Source organism: Myripristis murdjan, chromosome 5, assembly GCF_902150065.1.
Source record: "Myripristis murdjan chromosome 5, fMyrMur1.1, whole genome shotgun sequence".
NCBI lineage: Eukaryota > Metazoa > Chordata > Actinopteri > Holocentriformes > Holocentridae > Myripristis > Myripristis murdjan.
In genome coordinates this window covers 30,228,217-30,249,998 of record NC_043984.1, presented here as the reverse complement: position 1 = coordinate 30,249,998, position 21,782 = coordinate 30,228,217, and the positions used below count along the sequence as shown (strand labels likewise).

Genomic DNA, 21,782 nt, shown 5'->3' with positions numbered 1-21,782 from the left:
GGAAAAACGCTGAAGCCACAGTTTCCCTCAACCGGCCTCATCTATATTGTAGCTCTGCAGTGGGAATCCAAGTTGCAGCAGGCAGACCTCTATACCATGCTGCATAAAGAACAATAATGATATTATGCTAGATAATTAAAAAACAATCTCATCACCAACACTTGATTCAGCATGTTTAAACTGAACAAACTGGCAAAAAAAAGAAAATAAAAGAAAATGCATTACAAGGCATAGAAAGTTTTATTATGTTTGTTTTACAGCACACACAGTTGCAATTGATTTACCTTGATTTGTGAGTGGTTTGTGAGCGTCCCTGCAGTTCCTCTTTCAGTATCTGCTGCCCACCACTCTCATCCTCTCACTCTCCCTGTGTGGTGCGTGGGGCCGGGCAGGAGCGCAGCTGGAGCCGTGTGGATTGGTGTCTCCTCCTGGCGCTGCATGGTCAGTTTATATTGATCCTGTAACTAGCAGTGACATCACACCGTGGCTCTCTCCTTTTGAGCTGAGGTGTCAGCATCCTCTCTCTCTCTCTCTCTCTCTCTCTCTCTCTCTCTCTCTCTCTCTCCCCACCCCCCCCCCTCTGTGTGTGTCTCTAATTCATGATCACTTTATTCAAAGTCATAAATCTGAAATAATACATTAATATAAGATTTTTGCCTCTTGATATGATGAAGTACAGCTGTGGGAGGTTCCTTTCCTTTCCTTCCATTGACAACAAATGGGTTCAGAATCAGAAATATGTTATAGATCCCTGGGTAAATTGGAAAAAATAAGACTTTTGGCTGTGCATTAGTTTTAATTATCAAACACAGACGCAAGTAAACAAACATTTGACTAATGTTGCTATTGTTCAAGTATGGCATCTTGATCTTTTCACATCTGGCAAAATCACCTCAATTAAGGTTCTGGAGCATTAAAATGTTATATAACCTGCTGGTTTAGGTGCATGAACCCAAATTTGATTAAAAAAAAAAAAAAAAAAAAAAAAAAAAAAACACTCACTCGATTATTACACACAGTGAAAAACATGTTTACCAACTTTCTCACCAAGACGTGTTGAGCTGATTGATGACTGATTTTCTCTGGTCAGCAACTGCCATTTAAAAGTACCATTTTATTTTCTCTAGCTTCCGGAACTGTTTATGGTAAAGGCCTTTTTCTAGACGGGCGCGCGAAGGTGGACGTACCAGGGGACAGTTTTGACTGACGGACAGAAATGAGGCAATTCAATGCAAGATATATGCCCTTTGTACTTCCGTTTTTGCTTAAACCCAGTTCGGCATGCTCCATCCTTTCTTCTCCTTTCTCATTTTCTGAGAATTAATAAACAGTTTTTCTGATACTGACTTACTTAAATTAGCTGTAGACAGCGCAGACTTATTTTACTAGCCTCGTTAGACTTGGACAGACTTTGTAATCAGTAAAAGGTGTTTGTTCCTGTTCCATGAAGGTGTAGCATGATGCAGTCTGGTGTAAAAATAATAATAATGACATCGAGTGTATCATAAATTTGCTAGAAAGTAAAATAAAACGTATAAATTAGCTATTATGGACATTAACTTGCTAGCTTTTATTGATATTGTCGTTTGTTTCGTTGTTCGGGGATAGATTTTGTTGGAGTACGGAGTGATCCATCTCGATATTATAACATCTTTGACTCACGTCCCACATGAGAGCTTGAATGACAGTTAATAGCCGCATTAAACTCCCTGCACAGCGAAGAAAACAACTTAATAATAAAAAAGAAAAGAAGAGAGCTATAAATACAAAGAAAAGAAAAGAAAATGCTTTATTATGACCGACGACGGACTCAAAAATGCCGCTAACTTGACACTGAGTTGCGGCTAACATTGGCTAAGCGCTAGCTCCTGTCATGTTTGCTTGTTGAGCGCAGCGACAGATAAACATGGAAAGCCTCAGGACTTTAAAACCTTTTTTTCTCATTCCCCAACAGTGGCTACCCAGGCGGTGTATACCACACAGGTATTATTGCTCTAAGTTGGCTAGCGGTAGTGTCGCACCCAAAAAGACCAAGGAGGCAACACTGCACAAATTCAAGAGTCAGATATCCTCCGGTCCGAGTTTGCAGGACTTTGTCAGGGGAGTTTCCGATAACAAAATCCCTGTTTTCAACGAGGAATATGCAGAAAAACATGCATATCTTTCTGAGGAATATGATATGGGGAAGGCGAGGAAAGGTGAGTCTGCATTTCTGGAAACTGTGGTTTAGTTTGTGTTGGAGGAAAAAAAAAATACTAAGCGGCTTTGTCTTGTTCCAGTATGTTTTGAAACCTATGGGTGTCAAATGAATGTCAACGACACAGAGATAGCTTGGTCCATCCTGCAGAAGAAAGGATATCAACGCACAAATGACCTAAACGAGGTAAAAGGGATGCACTTTATTTGAATTAGCTGGTATTTCCAATTTCAGAGTTTACTGTGTTAAAACCCACTTCTTTTCTTTAGCTTTTGATAGCATGTAGGTTTTATGATTTTATGATTTATGATTTTATATGTGCATGTTTTTTTTTGTTTTTTTTCTTTTATGCTGTGCGGGCAGTGCATTTTACATTATTTTATTCTATTAAAATTATAATTGTATTATTACTTTATTTTATTTTTATTTTATTATTTTATTTTAATATTTTAATATATTTTATTTATTCTATCCTATTTTGTTTTATTATTTTATTATTATTATTATTATTTACTTTATCTGATTGTATTTTAATTGTTCTTATTTTATTTTATCGTGTTATCCTACTGTGTTTTTTTTTTTTTTTACCTTTTTATTCTGCTTTTGTTGTGTTATTTTGTGGTGTTTTATCTTGCTGTGCAGCACTTTGGAAAACCTTGGGTTTGTTAAATTGTGCTATATAAATAAAGTGGATTGGATTGGATTAATGTTTTTGGTGTTTGTGTCCACAGGCGGATGTTGTTCTCCTGGTAACATGCTCTATAAGGTGAGGTACACACTTGGCGTCTAATCTCCTGCCTTCAACACATCACTTGCAGGAATGAATGGCTTCGTTTTTGACTGAAAAATATGCATTTTAACATCCATGCATCCCAAGAGTCACTGAATGTCAGCCCACAGAAGACTGGAGCTGTCTTTTAAGTCAAACAAAAGCGTGAAACTCACCAGAAGGGTGTTATGAGCTTTCTGTCTGGAAAAAAAAAGAAAGAAAGAAAGTCAGAATCTCTCTCAAGTTAAAATCCATTGAAATCTGTCAGCACTGAGAGCTGTAATAATGCACCAAATCAATGCAAAAATTTTGTGCCTGTATTTACTGGTGTAGGAGTAATGCACATACATTTTTTTTTTTTTTACAGCTATGATTAATACACAAGTAGGATCAAGGTGCATATTTATACATAAGGCACGTGCTTTTTTTTTTTTTAATACACACATTTTGGTAACACTTTACAATAACAGTACAACAACTAATGTTAGTTAATGCCGTAATAAACATTAAGTGACAGGTAATAAACATTAAGTAACAGTTAACTAACTGTTAACTAATGTGTCTAAGAATCATGTACTAATGCTGTTCATGCTAAGGTATTAATTTATGTTTTTTAAGATATTAACATTAGTAAATGCCATAATAATCATTAACTAACAGTTAATTAACCATTATGGCATTAACTAATATAAACTAATGTTAATTGTTGTACTGTTATTGCAAAGTGTTACCCACATTTTTATATTTCTTATTTTTTTCTACTTCTTATAATTTCACTCATGCTTATATTTTCCTTCTCAGAATTTGAGCAACTGCCACTGACCCGATTTCCCCTCTGGTATCAGTAAAATATTTCTGCTTCTGTTTCTGAAATTCCTCTATGCTCCACTTAACAGAGAAAAAGCAGAACAAACAATTTGGAACAGACTACAGCAACTGACCGCCATGAAGAGGAGACGATCAAAGACCTGCGTACCGATGAAAATTGGGATTTTGGGTAAGTCACTGTGCTGATTTATGCATATATTGGCGACCCTCTTACTTTGTGTCTGATGTTGCATTGATGTTTGATCAGGTTGCATGGCAGAGCGGCTAAAGACGGAGCTTTTGGAGCGGGAGAAGCTGGTGGATGTTCTGGCCGGACCAGATGCGTACCGGGACCTTCCCCGCCTCCTTGCTGTCGCTCATGGAGGTCACCAGGCGAGCAACGTGCTGCTGTCCTTAGAGGAGACCTACGCTGATGTCATGCCCGTCCACGTCGCCTCTCAGGGATGCAGCGCTTTTGTGTGAGTGTGGCAGACATAAGGCACGACAGACCCTTTGTGGTGTTATTTGGTGTTTGGTTTCCTTATGTTGCTGTCTCTGATGGTTTTGCTGCTTCCTTCATCCTGGCAGGTCCATCATGCGAGGCTGTGACAACATGTGCAGTTACTGCATCGTTCCCTTCACCCGGGGGAGGGAGAGGAGTCGACCTGTGAGCTCCATCCTGGAGGAGGTCCGCATGCTCTCTGACCAGGCAAGTGGTAACCTCAATGCTAAGGGTCTGTCAGAGGATGAGTCTCCCCTCCTTTTTATTCAGTCGTGGATATTTGAAAAGTCAGCTCCAAACAGGGAAAGTCGGGGAAGTTAATATTCTTGGGACAAGTCACAGGATATCATGGAAATTTGTCAGCACCAGTTTATAAAAATAAGTCACTGGTTGTGAAGAGTATTTAAAATGCATGGCTGAAACAGATACCAGGCAGTATCTACAAGGCATGATGTTTTTTTGTGCAAGATGTTGTTCTTGCACAAGGTTTTTTTTTATTCCTTCAATTTTGGTTACTGGAAAATTTGTGTGTGTGTCCTCTCAGGGCGTGAGGGAGGTGACCTTGCTGGGTCAGAATGTGAACAGCTACCGGGACACATCGGAGGAGCAGTCCTGCAGCTCGAACCTGACCCAGCTGAGCCGAGGCTTCAGGACCGTCTACCGAACAAAACAGGGAGGTCTGCGCTTCGCTGACCTGCTGGACCAGGTGTCATGCATCGACCCCAACATGAGGATCAGGTTCACGTCCCCTCATCCCAAGGACTTCCCTGATGAGGTAAATAACAGGCAAATTTTAACCTGAGAATGATGAAAAAATTTTTGATGGTAGCAAATTTTTATGGGATAGCTTTTGTCTTTGATAATCTCACAAAAAGCACCCAGTTTCCTGCATATCCAACATTTATCTCAGTTTTAGTCATTTTTTATCAAAGGGTGACAGTTTGTTTGGATGCTGTTAATATTCAAGCATCAGAGGACAAAAAATAGATTTTTGCTGAATCTTTCTGTAACCCTAACACCAGTCCGAGCCCTAATCCAGATACAGAATATCCGCTACTTCTGAAATTATTGCACTGCCCTAACCCTGCTCAGTAGCCTTCAAGTGACACACGATAGTTCCTTTTATCATACTTTTAGTACAAAAGTGACAACGAGACAGGCAAAAAGTAACATTTTCAGTGTGAATCTGAGGAATAGCTAGTCATTTACCCTATTGGTGTCATTTTCCAGCATAACTCAGCCCTTCAGTTTGTATTTATAGCTAATTACTTTTATTTGCTTTATTGACTGAGTGTTCTCAACCTGGCCTGTGTGTCTGTGTGTTCAGGTTTTGCAGCTGATTGAGGAGCGAGCGAACATTTGTAAGCAGATCCACCTCCCAGCCCAGAGCGGAAGCAGCCAGGTCCTGAAAGCTATGCGCCGCGGGTAAGAGACCACTGGACTTTTTCTTTGCCCATTGAATTTAAGGTTTTGTGGCACAGCTTCTTAAAATGAGAGCCGATGATCTTCTAAATTTTCTTTTCCACCATGTGCAGCTACACAAGAGAGGCCTACCTCGACCTTGTGGAGAACATCAGGAGAATCATCCCAGGTAGGCTGCACAGGTCTGGAATGGATGTTTCTCAGTGTAAGATGAAATATAAAGGGAAGAAGGTATACAGTTAGGTCCGTAAGTATTTGGACAGTGGTACAATATTTATAATTTTGTCATTGTACACCACCACAGTGTATTTCAAATGGAGTAATCAGGACATTCACCATAAAATGGATCAAAACCAATAATATTGCCTAGACAAAGAAACTACAAAGAAAACAAAAACAGAACTGAGAAACAACATTTAAAATAAAACTATAAGCGTGTAATTGGAGACTCCATTACCAACGAGTAAAGCATTTATATAGCACAGTTTCTTTCAATATAATTGGGGAAAAAAAAAAAAAAAAAAAAAAAAAAAAAAAAAAAAATATATATATATATATATATATATATATATATATATATATATATATATATATATATATAATGGTGAGGCATTACTTAATTGGACCAGAAAAAAAATGAGTAGTTTTCTCCTTGAATGAGATTGGACTGCTGCAGATTCTAGTTTGCTCTGGTAAATTGTTCCAAAAACGGGGACCTCTCTATCTGATGGAAAACTGAGTAAAAGCTCCTAAGAAGATGTGATATAATAAGATAATAGGCTGACTTTTTATGCTAATGATGAGTGTAAGAATTATACATAAATACGTTTTGAAAACTGTCTGGGAGCAAATTGTGAGTGAAATGAAAAACAAAAACATAAATTTGAGGATGGTTGGCGTCAAAAATGGGGAGGATTTTTAAGAGACTTTGGTGACAGGTGATGTTACCGCCCATCGATTACAACATGTGGTGACGTCACCTGCCACTTAAAGACCAGGCACCCTGCTCTTCACCATCATTAGAGGCCAGGCTTCATATGGATTTGGGATTTAGTTACTCTTTAGTCTTACAATAAAGGTGCAGTTACTCCAAAGATAAAGTTGCACTGTGAAAAATTGATGCTTGATGATATAAGATAGAGGTCTGAGAAAAGAAACGAGTGAAAAAGTCAACGTTAACTGTTGTGTAGTCCGTATTCGGTGTGTTATGTGACATTTCTGTGTGTCACAGGGGTGAGCCTCAGCAGCGACTTCATCTCAGGCTTCTGTGGTGAGACGGAGGACGACCACCATCAGACACTGTCTCTGATCAGAGAAGTGGGCTATAACGTGGGATTCCTTTTCGCCTACAGCATGAGGAATGTGAGTCCTTGCATATCTCTAATTTATCTTTCATCAGTAAATATTTTGTGCGGAGAGTTAAAACCAAGGCTCGGAAGCACACGGATCTGTCTTAGTTCTGAATTGTCTCTTTCTTTGAATGCCTCAGACATCGTGTTCTCTACATCCTCAGAAAACCCACGCCTTCCACAAACTGCAAGACGACGTGCCGGCAGAGGTGAAGCAGCGGAGGTTGCAGGAGTGCATCAGTGTGTTCAGAGAAGAGGCTCTGAAGGTCAATGCGTCTCTCATCGGCAGCACACAGCTCGTCCTTGTGGAGGGAGTAAGTACTAACAAACATGACGAGTGCCGCTGCAAGACTTGCACACTGACGTCAGTAGCCAGTCGCAAGCAGAACAACTTGTATATTACTCATTGAAGTAATAATGTACTTATATTTATTACTTCCTTGGAGCAGTGGTTTGTTCTTCTTCTTATTATGCATTTTTCCCCCAAATCAGAATTTGTCTCCCTTCTTAACTTCAAAAAAAAGACAATAAATCAGTTACCTTTGCTGTGACTGATCATCAAACCAAATAGCATGAATGTCCAGTATTCACTTTTAAGCCATTTCTCTCAAAGGTAGCTAAATATGAGGATGTTGATGACTAATGGTGAGAGAATTATAGTTTTTGGATAGTTCTACTTCACTTTAATATTTGAAAGGGGTGATAATAAATATAACTTATTTTTTGTAACATTTACAGATAATGAAATGGTAGATAGTTTAAAGTAACATGTTAAAGAGTTGGATATCTTCTGATGGATAAAGATTTAAGAGTTAAAGCAAGGGCATTAAATGCATGAATGTGTTGTTTCAGTTTCAGTAGCCTCAGGTTGAAAATGTCGTGCCTTTTGTAAAATATGGATTTATTTAAATTATTTAAAAACTGAAATCGCTTAAATTATTTTATTAATTAAATCAGTACGTTTTTTGAAGTTATAAAGGGATGCAACTCATAATTTTGGTGAAAACTGTATGATAACAGTGTAACACAGGAAAAGCACTAGTACTGTAATCTGGTATTGTGTTACTGCAACACTGCCCCCTAGTGTCCATTTCTCACACTGGTTGCCATATCTGTGCAGGAAAGTAAAAGGTCTGCATCGGACCTGTGTGGGAGGAGTGATGGAAACGTGAAGGTGATTTTCCCCAAAGAGGATGTCGCTGTTCAGCCCGCAGACGTCAACACGGCCCCAGTCAGCCCGGGAGACTACGTGCTGGTGAAGGTACGTGTCGATCACAGTGTCAAAATAGTCCGTCCCCACGAGAATATGAGGGTTTTGAAAGACAGTCATTCCTGTTAGGATCGAGTTGATTGGCAACTGACAAACAGCAGCGAAAGGGATATGAAAATGTCACTTTGAAATTCTCATTCTCACTTTACATTTGTATGTTCAGTATGTCCCAAACAGTGTATTTTAGCTATAAAAAATGACAAATAAACCATTTCTGGAATATATTCCTTGTGCATGAGCTGCTGTCCATGACTAATCTCAGACCCACCTCCAGCTTGTTAAAGCCTTGGTGAGTGGAGTGACTCAGTGAACGATTACTTAATGATGAAAAATCTATATTTTGGGTGAAGCACTCCTTAAACATGCTCATGTTAAACTCACTTCTGGCTGTCACATGCTGGGGGGGGAAAAAAAAGTCGAATAATACAGTTCAGCTTGAGAGATTGGTCTCTATTTTTACTAATTCACTATGGAAAGACTGACAGTGGTGGGGTGACAGAATGGAGCTTTTAGGTGTTATCTACTTTTAAAGATGTATTCATTCATTTATGCACTCATTCAACCATTTATCCCTTCATTTTGTGTGATGTTTTTGTGGTTTCTTGGTTTGTTTCGGTTCCCATGTAGATACTGTCAGCCAGCTCCCAAAGCCTGAGAGGCCGAGCCCTCAGCCACAGCTCCCTGACAGACGCAGCGAGACACAGTGAGAGTCTGCTCGGCCTCCCGCCTGGTGGAAACATGGCTTCGGTTACAGGCTGCACCGTGATGCCCTCACTAACATGATGAGGCGTGGACTTGATAGACAAGTGTGACACCTACAGGAAACAGACTCTAATTTTATGGGAAAATTGCCACTCCTCCCCCTTTTCTCCTCTCTGACTTTTGCAAATTTGAGGTGTTGCGGAGGCTGTGATTATGGGGAACTTGGTTCATACCAAGTGCACGTTGGACTGCAACAAACTACAAGTGATGGATGAAAACAAAACACACTTGGAATGTATTATTTATAAAATGAACATAAACTATGGAGTACACATTAAACTGCTGAAAAAAAGAAAAGTTTTTTGGTTTTGTACTAGGACTGATTTGATTTTGGCAAAAGCATTGTCGCTTGATTTATGACACTCTAACTTTATTTGATCCCCCAAACGGCAGTAAAAAGGATATGTATCAGCACATTTGCAGAATGGCCCTGTTAGGTTCAAAGTCAGAAATACTAATGGTACAGTGGCACAGAAGGGAAGAAAAAAAAACAGGATTCTATTATGGAGAAATAGCCTAAAGTCAGCAGCAGAAGGTGCTGTGATCCACTTTGCACGGAGCATCCTATTATAAAAGCATGATGGTGGTGACAACATATCCAGTTCTGCAGTATGCCCTCTGTGTCACCGCAGGATTGCAGTAACATTGTAGGAACAGTTCCAAGCACATGACAGCTCACATGAAGTAAAAAAAAACTGATTTCATATTTACAGATTTAACAAAATGAAAAATCATATAAAAATTGAAAAATGGATCATCTGTATTAATACCCCACATTTTTAATACAATGTCATGTGCATGTATTAGGCTAGTAGGAAAAGTAATATTTGTGCTGCTTTAGGAATTTGTGTGTCTGTCAGAAAGTTGTTCCCTGGCTGTGATTGTTCCTTGATGGAGGCTTGCACCGGAGCGAAAAATGAATCCTGGGAGTTTCCGAAACTGCCGTTCATCCTGTGAACTGAACATCTGTCCCAATCAACATGTAGCCCTGGAGAGGAAGAGAAGGCACAGCAGTGGGCGACCAAGATTATGTGGATACCATGGTGTTGCCCACCAGGTTCATAGTGTTGCATTCAACCTTTTAAATGTCCTTGTCCTATTATAAACACTGTAATTAAACACACACACACACAGAGACAGACACACACACAGGTTTTAGATAACTGAGTGTCTGACCTTCAGGACTTGAAGCTGACTGTTCACAAGCTTCATCTTTCCAATTGCAGGAAGTGGACATCCCTTCTGAAATTGAGCTATGAATCATACGAATTTACATCAGTGATTCACATTAATGCAAAATGGCAACTACTTAGTGTTATGTAAAGGCTTTAAAGGCTTTCAGCTTTGTAATACTGGCGAGCGAGGTCTTTTGGCAGCCTGAGCAACTTTGTGCACGTATATCCTCCTGGTGGATACTGTGCTGCACGTAAATGCATGAAAGTACATAGCGAGCTCACCGTTCACCCTGGGTATCACGGCCACTTTCAGGACTATCTGGAAGATGTTTTGAAGGGGTCTAACCTGTTGGGTGCGGCGGGGTGACATCAATCAACATGGCCTAGATTCATTTTACAGACCACGACTCATTTTAAAATGTGATTCTCACCTGGAAGTCTCCCACGTAACTTGTCCTCAGGTTCATGTCCATCCTGTGCAAATTAGGCAACATTAGGCTGGAATGATCACAATTTAAATGGACCTTCCTCCATTTTTCTTTCTTCAATAAACAAGCAAGGATTTTTTTTGTTTGTTTTATTAAAAAAAAAAAAAAAACTCACGTGTTGAGGGCGACAGCTCCAGCTAGCCTCATTTCAGTCAGATACATTCGAGCGCTGACACTGATGTCCTACAGAGACAATATGGTGAATTTGAAGAATTCTTTAAGATGTAAGTTGCACAAGTGACCAAATGTAAGCTCACAGTTTCAATGCACAGCAAAAAAATCTCCATCTTAACAATGTATTTAGTCTCATATTCAGTGTTTAAATCTTGTCTTTCTTAAAACAGTTTAGAAAAAAATCTGTAAGTGTTATGAGATAATCCTGTTTATTTACAATGCTAATCAGTTAGTTCAATTCTTGAATCAAGGGTCATTTTCTTAACAGTCGTGGCTTAATCTGCCTTATTCTGCCTTGTCTCGACATATTTATATTTGTTTCTTGAAAAAAAAATCTGAAACAAGTTCAACAATTGGAAATACTTGGAATATCTTATCCCAGTGGCAGATATTTTTGTGTTTTGTTTTGAGAAAAACAAGATTTTAACACTGAATATGAGACAAAATGACTAAGATGGAGATTTTTGCAGTGTGTCTGAACAATCATGTAGCAACAGTGCTGCATACTGAAGCATTATGTGAAAAACATCATCATATTAGAGGAAAGTTGAAGCCTAAATGCAGATGTGTGTCTAATCACTATAAATTGATTAAAAATCGACTTTACTCATGTCACACTGTTGTGAATTGTTTTTAACTCAAATTTTCACTGTTTTTCTCAAGGATCTTGGATGCCTGTGTGACGTACCACATTGAGGATAAATAGAGGGGTGAGTGTGGAGTTGGGCTGGATGGCGTAGGCCGTCACTGTGCTCGTGGTCTGGACGGTCACGTTGTTGCCCTCGAGGGTTATGCCCGGATCCTTCACCGTCTTCACCAGCAGTTTCATCATCAGACCTGGGAAACGTTTGGCAATCTGAAAACACACACCGGGGTGAGTCTGAAAAGAGCTGACGAGAGGGCTTCAACCTGTGAAAGAAACAGGATATGAGATATGGATGTGTCACCTGTGGGATAAACGCTCCAAATGTCCTGGTGTTCAGTCTGATGGGAGAACTTGGTGGGATCTGTCGGGACAGAGCCGAGAAGTCTCTTTTAAATGAGTGTTTCATCATGACAGCACATTTAGTAGGGCTCAACAGAGATGGAGAGCAACAATTTCCACAAGTACTGGAATTAGGCACAATTTTCATACAGTGGGTGCCTTTAATGCATTAGTAACACAAGCCTGAAAGGAATACTTAAGTTCATTTTAATGCTAATAATGTTATACCTCCACTTAAGTGAATGCAGGTCTTCTACAATTTTCCATTATGGTACTGGCACCGTTATTTAAAGGTGCATTCATAAAGGTACTTAGAGCTGCCGAAGGTCGATGTGAGTGATGATCATTCAGATTTAACTGACAAAAAACATGGATTAGGCACATAATTTGATAGTTGAGTCTGCATGGCTCTGATGAATTGTACTTTTCCCACTCTGCAATTTTGCATGGCAAACCTTTAAGCAAAGATTTTTTTTTTTTCTACCAGAGGGAATCAGAAGGATTTAACTCACCATGTCATCAGTAATGAACAGGCTGAGAGCTCCAGCTTTGTTGTAGACAAAGGCTGCGGAGTTGATGGTGAAGGTAGACACGCCAATGTACAACATGTTGTTCACCTGGGGAGGCATGGGGAACGGCTTGGGGGAGAACGGAGGCTCCTGATGCTGTCCAATGTTGTAAAATTCACCCTATGGAGCACAGAAAAACAGATAATGAGACAAGAGAGACTGGAGTACAATCATATAAACAGATGCATGTGACAAACAGGGACTGAAATTTGATTCCTTATAATCAAATTACTGTTGCCTCGATTTGTTCTCTACGGAGACTAGAGTATAAATGCTCAGAGATCAACCAAGCCTGCGTCCTCACCTTCAAGCTCAAATCTATGGAGGATTTCGAGATGACTGGCGATGACACCATGGAGTACTCGATTTCTGCTAACTTGTCCACCTTGGCTAGAACTGCAATGTGATGGAAATTGATTCTCACGTTGGCAAGCGTCAATGAAACATCTTCAGCATGCATTTATTTTCAAGACATGTTTAACACTGTTTGCCCAGGACATTGTCTTTTACCATTGAGAGTCTTCAGATGAGGGTTCAGTTCAGATATTGCATCAGCCACCAGGGGGCAGATCTGCAACATATTAGAGCAGACATGCACTATGTGAGGCCTTTTGTTCCACATGGACCTTTTGAAAGAGGTGGCACCTGCTGTTAGACACAGATTGATAACATGGAAAAAAAAAAAGCTTAGCTCCCAAAATGGATATTTGGCATTTAGGTATCAAGCCCTTTATTTCTTATCGATGAACACAACAGAAGAGGACTTGTCCTCCTTAAACTGACGTTTGCTCTGTCTAATCTTTTGTTCCCAGATATCCATCTTAGTGTAAGGTTACTCCATGAGAAGGTGGAGCAGATGGAGATATTGCGATCCTATCTGATGTCTTGCGCTCGCTGATGCTTTGTTATCTTCCTGTGAAAATTGCTCCTGTCTTAGGTTTGCCTGGCTGTGTTTTCAGTGCATCCAAGGAGGAGAAGGGCTCCTCTAAAAAAAGTCTCACCTGTTTCTGCAGTGCTTTGCGCAAGGCCTGGTCAATGAATTTGCTGAAGAGGTTGTAAAGCCAGCTGAAAAAAAAAATAAATAAAAATACACGCAGAAACCACAACAATTATGGAAGTGTGTCAGAAATAGGGATTTTTTTACATGGCTTGCTTCCTGAATCAATTTCCCAGTATGAATTCAACTATAACAAACAGCTGAGTTGATTTTTACCTGGCCCCACCATGAAATTTGATCTTTGCGCTTCCAACGGTGGCCCCACAGTTGACACTATTGACCACCGGCCGGCCCGTCTCATCACTCTTGACAGAAATACTCGTGGTGATCGTCAGTCCATTCACACTCAAATCAAAAGAACCGCTGTCCTTTCTATTGAGAGACAGAGAGAGAAGTCATCGCTGCTGCAGGAATATCTCACTGGCGTAATTTAAAAAGAAACAAATGCATAAAAGCAGAGAGTTTCTTCAATCTGTCCCTGCATGACTTCAATTCAAATCTTACTCACATAAAGTTCATGTATTTGACCTTCCAGTTTCCATGCAGATTGATGAAAGCATTACTGATCGACAAGCTGACGCCAGTTCCTGGTGCCAGGGTCAGTGCAGACTTTGGTAATCCCAGATTCATGATTTGCATCCTGTAATTTACAGAATGAGGTTAAGAAAAAAAAAAAATGCGCAGGCTCAACACTGACAAGCCTTTACAGATGACAAAAGGGGTTTATATCAGCAGTGAACAAGCAGCTGTCTTACTTTGACAAACTGTACCGAACCTTGCCAATGGGAGCCACTTTTTGGGTCCCTGAAATATCGGGGACTTTGATGGCTTTGAGTTTCTGCTGGAGCGTCACCATCCCAATCTGTTTGCCTGACAAAAGGCAAACATTGACAGTTGGATTAAAAAATAAGAACTAATTTATTCTTGATCGTGAAGAGATTTAAGTTAAATTAGCGGAACAGAAGCCTTACCATACTCAAGACCTTTCTCTGTTATCTTGACCTTCACCCCGGGGCTCGTGCTTGAGGTCACAGGGATGAAAGCCACCAGAGCCAGCCAACACCACAGGTGCATCTTGACTGTGGTGAAATAAAGAGGACAAAAAAAATCATCACTGGGGCTCTGATCACTGCTGTAAACATCACATCTCCATAACCCAGGCTTAACCAGGTACAGTGATTCAGTGATGTGAGGATTGCTGGATCAGTGGAAGTGTCCTGTTTAAGATGCGAGGTTTTGCTATAGCACACTGCCAATCAACACCAAACAAAGAGAAAAAACATGAGCAGAACAGAGGAACTAGACTGTTCCTCTCAATACTTAAACTCCATACCTTCCCACAACATTTGAAGAATGTTGCACAAATGCTTTTTGGTAAATATAATGTTCGCGAACAAACAGACAAAGTAACTAACAAACTAACAAACTAACTAACATCCCCACAACATTCTGACGCAGAAAAACCAAAACAAAGCAAATAAACCAAAACCAAATTTCAGTTTCAATTCAATTTTGTGTTTAGTGCATGGTATTACTGCGATGCATATTCAAGACAATGGAAAGTTTACCACTTGACCTTGTTTCTCAGTCACATGACTGCTAATTCCAGGATTTTCTGCCTTGCACAACAACTTCCTCATTGTATTGCAGGGAGTTTTCTCATTCATAGATGAAGATTAACTATATACTTCAGTGGCTTCTCCACCGAGCAGTGTTCCTCTTGTTTGTAATTAATGTCCAGCTTAAAGCGTTCTCCATTATCGGGATGATCTAAGAGGTGAGCTCTGCATACAGTTTGGCAGATCTTTTTTTTCCTGACAGAATAATAATAATAATAAAAGCAAACAAACAAACAAAAATGGATACTGTAGAAGGCCAAAAGACCACAGTGAACTCCTCTGGGTGGGCTGTCCTGATTCACTTTACGCCTGTGAAAGAGCCGACTGTCCCCCTGCTGCAAATGAAGCCACATGACCCATAATAAGTCAGCAGGCAAGCGGGAGTTTTATTAAATTAAGATGAGATTAAAGCCCCAATCCGGAATTTGTGTCTCCATGTTGGATATCTATTTTTCTGTGTATATTGACTCGCAGATGGAAAATAAGCCTCTCGAAAGATTTGTTAGTCATTATATCTCAGCACACAGATCTAACGGCTAAATGTTGAATGTGAGCAAACCCTTCACGGCTTGAAAGCTCAGGCTTCGCCGTCACATACTGTGTGTCCTTCATCAAGCGCTCCAGCAGTCTGTTAGAAAATGAAGAAATATCTCCCAATACAAGCTTCATTTTTTCCTTGTTAAGTTGTTTGAATGTTAGGATTTGGCCCTGAGGTTTTTTTTTTTTTTTTTTTTGAAAGTCCAAGAACAAAATTAGCATTAGATAGACTGACTCACTAAATCAGAGACATGCGACTGTTGGAGGGAACAATGCAAAGCATTTGCTTTTTTTTTTTTTTAATATGGATCAGATGTTGGTTATGACAGCCTCTCAAAAACAAATTCTATATGTAAAAAAAAATTGAAACAGCTCCTTATTGGAGAATTCATGAATAACTACAGGAAAAACCCAACTACTAAATATAGAATCTACCTTCTCATGCGATATATACTGAGATATCATTATTTAGCTCCTGACAAAAACACAGTAGTTCATGTAAATGTAGCATTAATATACATTGAATATTCTTTTGCACAATCCACACCTCAGCTGTCTCTAAAGCTGAAGGTCCTGCTCTTCTTCTCAATATTTGCATTTTCTTTGCTATTGCTAGCTCTAAGTACCTTTATGAATTGCTATTTATGATCCCTGATGTTTTGTGCATTAGGTGAACATCTCTCTGCATTGCACACATTTGCTCTTGCACCTACATTTCCAAACACTGTAAATCTTTAACAAGAAAAGAGTTAAGTGAAAAGTGAAGTCTGCAATAAAAGTAAAAGTAAAAGAAAGAAAGAAAAAAAAAAAACAGGCTCAACCTCTGCCTGCTCCAGAACGAGAGTTAATGGGCCTCTCACACCAGCGGTTCATCCCAACATCAATCTTCCCTTGTTAGAACATTTTTACACAAATTAAAATTCAGTATTTTCCTCGCACAAAATGACTCATTTATGTGCACTTTTTAAAAAACCTGACATGAATCCATGACTGCACATAAATTAAAAGCAATCTTTGAAGATCTGCATCATTAACAAGATGGATTGGCAAAGTATCGTGAAAACTTTTGAGAGCAAATCGGATGAATTTCTAGAGAAGGTTTGTGAATGGGGCCCATGTGCTGACTCTGCAGCCGGCAGCTTACCTTCAGCGGTGGTGAGACAGGCTCAGAGGGTGTCTCCTCTCCTGGTGTGTCTCGCTCTCTGCGCAGCAGAGTGAAAGGGGAAGAGAGACACATGGCCTTTAATTTACTTTGCTCAATCAGGAAGCAAGCATAGCAAGACACAAAGTAGGCATTCCCAGATGAAGCAATCAACAATCAGCATTTAACTATTGTACCTTTAACTGCTCTGCTCTTTTAAAGGTATAGTACACTCAAAAAAAGGGAGCTGGCAGCTTTTTTGTGACTAAAAATTCTATTTTCTTTAACCAAATCATAACCAAATCATAACTTTTTTTTCTGGCATTTGTTTTCTGGCAGGTTGCTGCTAATACCTCTGCTTTATTCTTCTTTTTGAGGATTCAGTGGATTTCTAGTAGCCCAGAAGGGACGCACGGGGCACAAAGCACATAATCTGAGAAATCATTCCTCAAGTCAGCTTTATTTAAACACCAAAAATTGTTATTCAGAAAAGTATATTTTATCTTTGTCGGTGCCGGTGCAAGCAGAATCAGGACCCTGGTCTGTTTTGCAAAGAGGAAAATCCTCTCAGGGCCCCACAGACTGAAAAACAACAGTATGATGCATTTTTTCATTTAGAGAAATAATAAGCAATTGTTCATTCTAAATGTGTTTTGGTTATCAGTGTTTACCAGTGCACATAATCTGATGTAACTTTCCCTCAGGCAACTAATACATATCTGGCCTGGCTGTGGGGTTCGAGTTATGTGGGAGGCAGAAGGAGCGGTAAAATCACACATCTGTGGAGTCGCTAATCCATTACCAACAAACATCATTTTAATCACAAATGATGTATTTTATTACATTCTCTTGTGAATGACAGACAGTATGAGTGCACTTCACCACCGGGCCACCAGGGTGCGCAGTAAAATATTGTGCCATGCCTTTTAGAGACCCATACAAAACTCAGATTATAACCTGAACCCTGCCTGGTTGTAACAGGAAAAAGGGGTGGGTGGGATTATGCTGTTCATTATCATGTGAGCCTTTACATCACAAGTATTTACAATTTTTTTTTTTTTTTTTAAGAAATCAGACTCAAACTCAATGATAAAACCACCAAGGGTATAACTGTAGATTAAAGAAAAAATGAATGCAAAATGAAAAAAAAAGTTAAATAATAAAAATGATGACGATGACACTGGAAAACCCCACGAGCTGTTGAATAATAATTTGAATAATTTCATGCAATGCTTAACACTGTGGTCATTTTACAAAGAGTGCAACAATCCACAAAACTATATGTGACAAAAACAATATCTTCATGAGTCAAATGTAATGAACTCTCAAATATTGTTAGAAACTTCCAAATATTGTCAAATATTGTCACAAAAAACACACAAAATAACAACAGTTATTGTCATATCCTGAGAAGTGTGTGAGTGTGTCATGTATGGCACACCCACGCAGGAAAAAAAAAATACACATGTCAATACTGCAGTGAGCCTTGTTGGAATGTGGATTTGCTGGTTTATTTTTGTTTATGACACACTGTACACTGACGGCACACAGTCTTCACTGTCAGCACGTTGCATGCAAAGAGATAACACCATGATACAAGAGTTTAATTTGTAACTAGTTCAACTTTATTTAATGCTCTGTATCACTGTTTACAGTGTGTGTGTGTGTGTGTGTGTGTGTGTGTGTGTGTGTGTATGTGTGTGTGTGTGTGTGTGTGTGTGTGTGTGTGTGTGTGTGTGTGTGTGTGTGTGTGTGTGTGTGTGTGTGTGTGTGTGGTGGTGGTGGTGGTGGTGGTGGTGGGTGGTCAGGTGTGCACCAGGTGCTGGCCAGGTGGGCTCACATTAAATTAGCCAGGAGACAAGTATAATTTCACTCCATATTTAATGTAAACCTGTCTGTGAGCATTTTAATGATATTCTTGTTGGTCTGTACATCCTGAATATTCTGCTTATTTATTTATTCCATTTATCTATATATTATTTATTGTCACAGCTCCCAGGCTGTGGAATAGCCTCCCGTCCCAGATTAAGTCCTGTCCCACCACTGACACTTTTAAATCAAATTTAAAGACCCACTTCCTTTCGCTTTCGGTTCAGTCTGAGGTTGCCCAATGTCAAATCCATTCTTCATTTATGTCTAATGTTCTCTTGTTGAGCTTTAATCTGCTGATGATTTTACTTAGTGTTTACTGGTTTTATTCATTCACTCTTATTTCTTATCTTAAAACATGTTTTCACCTTTTTTCCATGCTTGTTTTTCCTTTAGTCTTTGGTTTTATGTATAAACTCTTTTATTCTTGTACATTTTTGTATTGTAAACCCTTCCACCATGTTTGTAAAGCACTTTGGGCCAACTCCTGTTGTTGTTAAATGTGCTATATGAATAAAGTGACTTGACTTTTTTATTTTTTTATTTTTTTTTTTTTTTTGCCAGATGTGACATTTCCAGTCTCATACTTGCTAACCTTGTGCATCTTGATGCAGCTCATGTCGACTTTAACTTTAACTGAGTTTTAGTTCTGTTTTCTTCCGTCATCACTTGCAGAAACATTATAGCCTTCAGGTGTTTAAAACACGCCTCAAGGCTCATTTTTACACTTTGGCTTTTCCATCTACGGCTTGAGCATTTGATGTTTTATGTGGCACTGGGTATGTTGTATATATGGTTTGATTGATTTATGTTTATAATCTATTGTAAAGCACTTTAGCACAACTCTGTTTGTATTTAAATGTGCTATATAAATAAATGTGGTATGGTATGGTATGGTTCATAATTTGAGGGTAATAAACAGACACCTTGCCTGGACATACTGGTGCCTCAGCTCCTCGGCTCTCTTCCTGTCTCTCTCTTAGAGGTGTTATATATTTGCTTCACTTTCACTTGATGCCTTTTAAGGGATGGATCGGTCAAACTCGCACGACATGTTCTGAAATACACCGATGCTTGCTATCACTCTGGTCTGAGCTTCCTGTATTTTCACTGCCTTGTTTGCACAAAAACTATTAAAACAATTTCAGTTCCCCCCACAGCTCTGAAGATGTTCCCCTTTACACCCATGGGAGGGAGTAACTGGTCTCTAAGCAGGAAATACATCGAATAATTACATGATACTCGCAGTGGCAAGGGCAGCTAATGATTGTACTGACAATGTAAGCAGGAATTTCCTGACATCAAGACTGACTTGTCAACTCGTTTCTCTCTGTTTCCATCTTCAGCTTCATTCCCTATAAAATGCATAACCAACCTGTTGGTTTTCCTATCAATTCTGACAACAGATGTCACAGCTGAATGGTTCAAAATTGGTAAAAGCAGCTTCTCTCATTGTAAGACCACGGTTGACAGCATGATGAATGGCTGTTGCCCTAATCTTATCAAAAGCTTTTTTTTTTTTTTTTGTCTTCCTCTATCTCTTAATGCACCTTTTCTGCCTTTGATCCCTTAACATCTTGGATCAGTTTTTGACTTAATCAGTACTTTTATGTAGTACATCCTGATTTCACGTTGTGATGGGAAAAGAAATGCGTATATATTGCATATCATATCTTTTTTTTTTTTTTCTTAAATGGGATATTCACTGCACCATTTTGTAAAGTGTCCTCTCAAGGATGTTACACGTATGCACAGCCACTTAAGTGATTCATTTAGATTTTTTCCTTTTTTTTTCTTTTTGTTTTTTCCATACACAAAATTTTTGCTTGCTTCAGCATGATGCTTCATGCATAAGAAATGGTGGCCAATAATGCATTGTGGGCCAGGTGCACTCCTGAAGTCTGCACTGTTGACTCGCTCCCTCAGGCCTCCAGGGGTTGATCTCTGAAACGTCACTTATCAAAGTAATGGAACGGCACTTAAGATGGCAGAGTCCCATGAGGGGAATTGCCAAGGGGAAGCGGACGAGGCCCGGTTAAAAATGACTAATGAAACGTTAACCTCGGCGTTCAACTGATCCTCCTCTGTAAGACTGCAGGAAGATAATTGGCTGAGGGCCTCCGTCAGCACTCAGCAGTATTGTTTCCTAATTGGCCGGGCGTCGGGGAGACTGATTGGCTGAAGGACGTCTCCTGAATTACCTGAGAGAGTGAGGGAGTGAGAGAGAGCAGGACGATGAAGCAGACACACTGGAACGAAGATTACAGATCAAAGTGTAAGAAGAGAGAGAATAAGTGACACGTTTCCTTCCCATGACAACCACTGCCCAGGTGCCCTTGAGCAAGACATTACAAACTTAATAGGAGAGAGAGAGAGAGAGAGAGAGAGAGAGAGAGAGAGAGAGAGAGAGAGAGAGAGAGATGCATTTAACATGTAGTCAAACAGCATGCTTGTTGATTTATCATTTTTTGGGCATGCTCATACATTTCCTGGAATTCTAAATGATGTAATAATATACACAGTATATACAGTATACACCATAATACAATATTTTCCTTTTTAAACAGTTGACGTTCAAGTTCAAGTTTATTTAACACCCCCATCACTCTTTACAGTCTCGAAGGGGTTTGCATGCCTATAGTTTACAACAAACAAAACAAGACACCACCTGAGTCAAACCAACATAGCATCAACAACCCCTGGAAAAAAAAAAGACAGATAACAGCCGTGAAGTAATGTAGTATGTAATGCAGAGTCACATAACAAATTAAATTTGAGATCAAACCCAGAATTTAGATACACAAGATATGAAATGGAAATTATATAAAGAAAACGCTCTTGGGGAGAAGCAGAATTTCATTCCATATATATATCTATATATATATATATCTATATTTATAATTTATTTATATAATTTATTTTTCCCAGATGTGACGTTTCTGCTTTCTGCCTCATTTCCAGTCTCATACTTGCTAACCTTGGCCAGCCTGGTGCAGCTCATGTCAAAAGCGAGTGCACTGAAATGCAATACAGCCCAATGCATAACCTAACCTGTTGGACTTCTGTAAAGATCTGACAACAGAAACCACAGTTCAGCAGCTCCTTTTCAGATCTGTGACATTTCCACTTTGAGTCTAAAGGCTGCGTTTC

At 39.4% G+C, this 21,782-nt stretch overlaps 2 protein-coding genes across 2 annotated transcripts; one reads left to right on the top strand and one right to left on the bottom strand.

Moving 5' to 3' along the window:
- The first annotated feature begins 1,641 nt into the window (after positions 1-1,641).
- cdk5rap1 (CDK5 regulatory subunit associated protein 1) lies at positions 1,642-9,648 on the top strand. The gene is made up of 13 exons (XM_030052255.1): positions 1,642-2,198; positions 2,280-2,383; positions 2,929-2,963; positions 3,863-3,963; positions 4,042-4,252; positions 4,362-4,482; positions 4,820-5,050; positions 5,603-5,700; positions 5,811-5,866; positions 6,929-7,059; positions 7,211-7,360; positions 8,167-8,307; positions 8,944-9,648. Exons 1-13 carry the CDS (start codon positions 1,907-1,909, stop codon positions 9,097-9,099), a joined length of 1,827 nt encoding a protein of 608 aa, XP_029908115.1. The 5' UTR covers positions 1,642-1,906; the 3' UTR covers positions 9,100-9,648.
- Positions 9,432-16,945, bottom strand: LOC115359677 (bactericidal permeability-increasing protein-like). Its single transcript, XM_030052256.1, has 16 exons — positions 16,767-16,945; positions 14,438-14,545; positions 14,222-14,336; positions 13,975-14,106; positions 13,683-13,838; positions 13,471-13,534; positions 12,980-13,040; positions 12,774-12,865; positions 12,413-12,589; positions 11,863-11,922; positions 11,604-11,771; positions 10,857-10,924; positions 10,685-10,727; positions 10,536-10,599; positions 10,255-10,331; positions 9,432-10,066 (listed from the first exon to the last, which is right to left on the bottom strand). Exons 2-16 carry the CDS (start codon positions 14,538-14,540, stop codon positions 10,025-10,027), a joined length of 1,422 nt encoding a protein of 473 aa, XP_029908116.1. The 5' UTR covers positions 14,541-14,545; positions 16,767-16,945; the 3' UTR covers positions 9,432-10,024.
- Between the last annotated feature and the right edge of the window lie 4,837 nt (positions 16,946-21,782).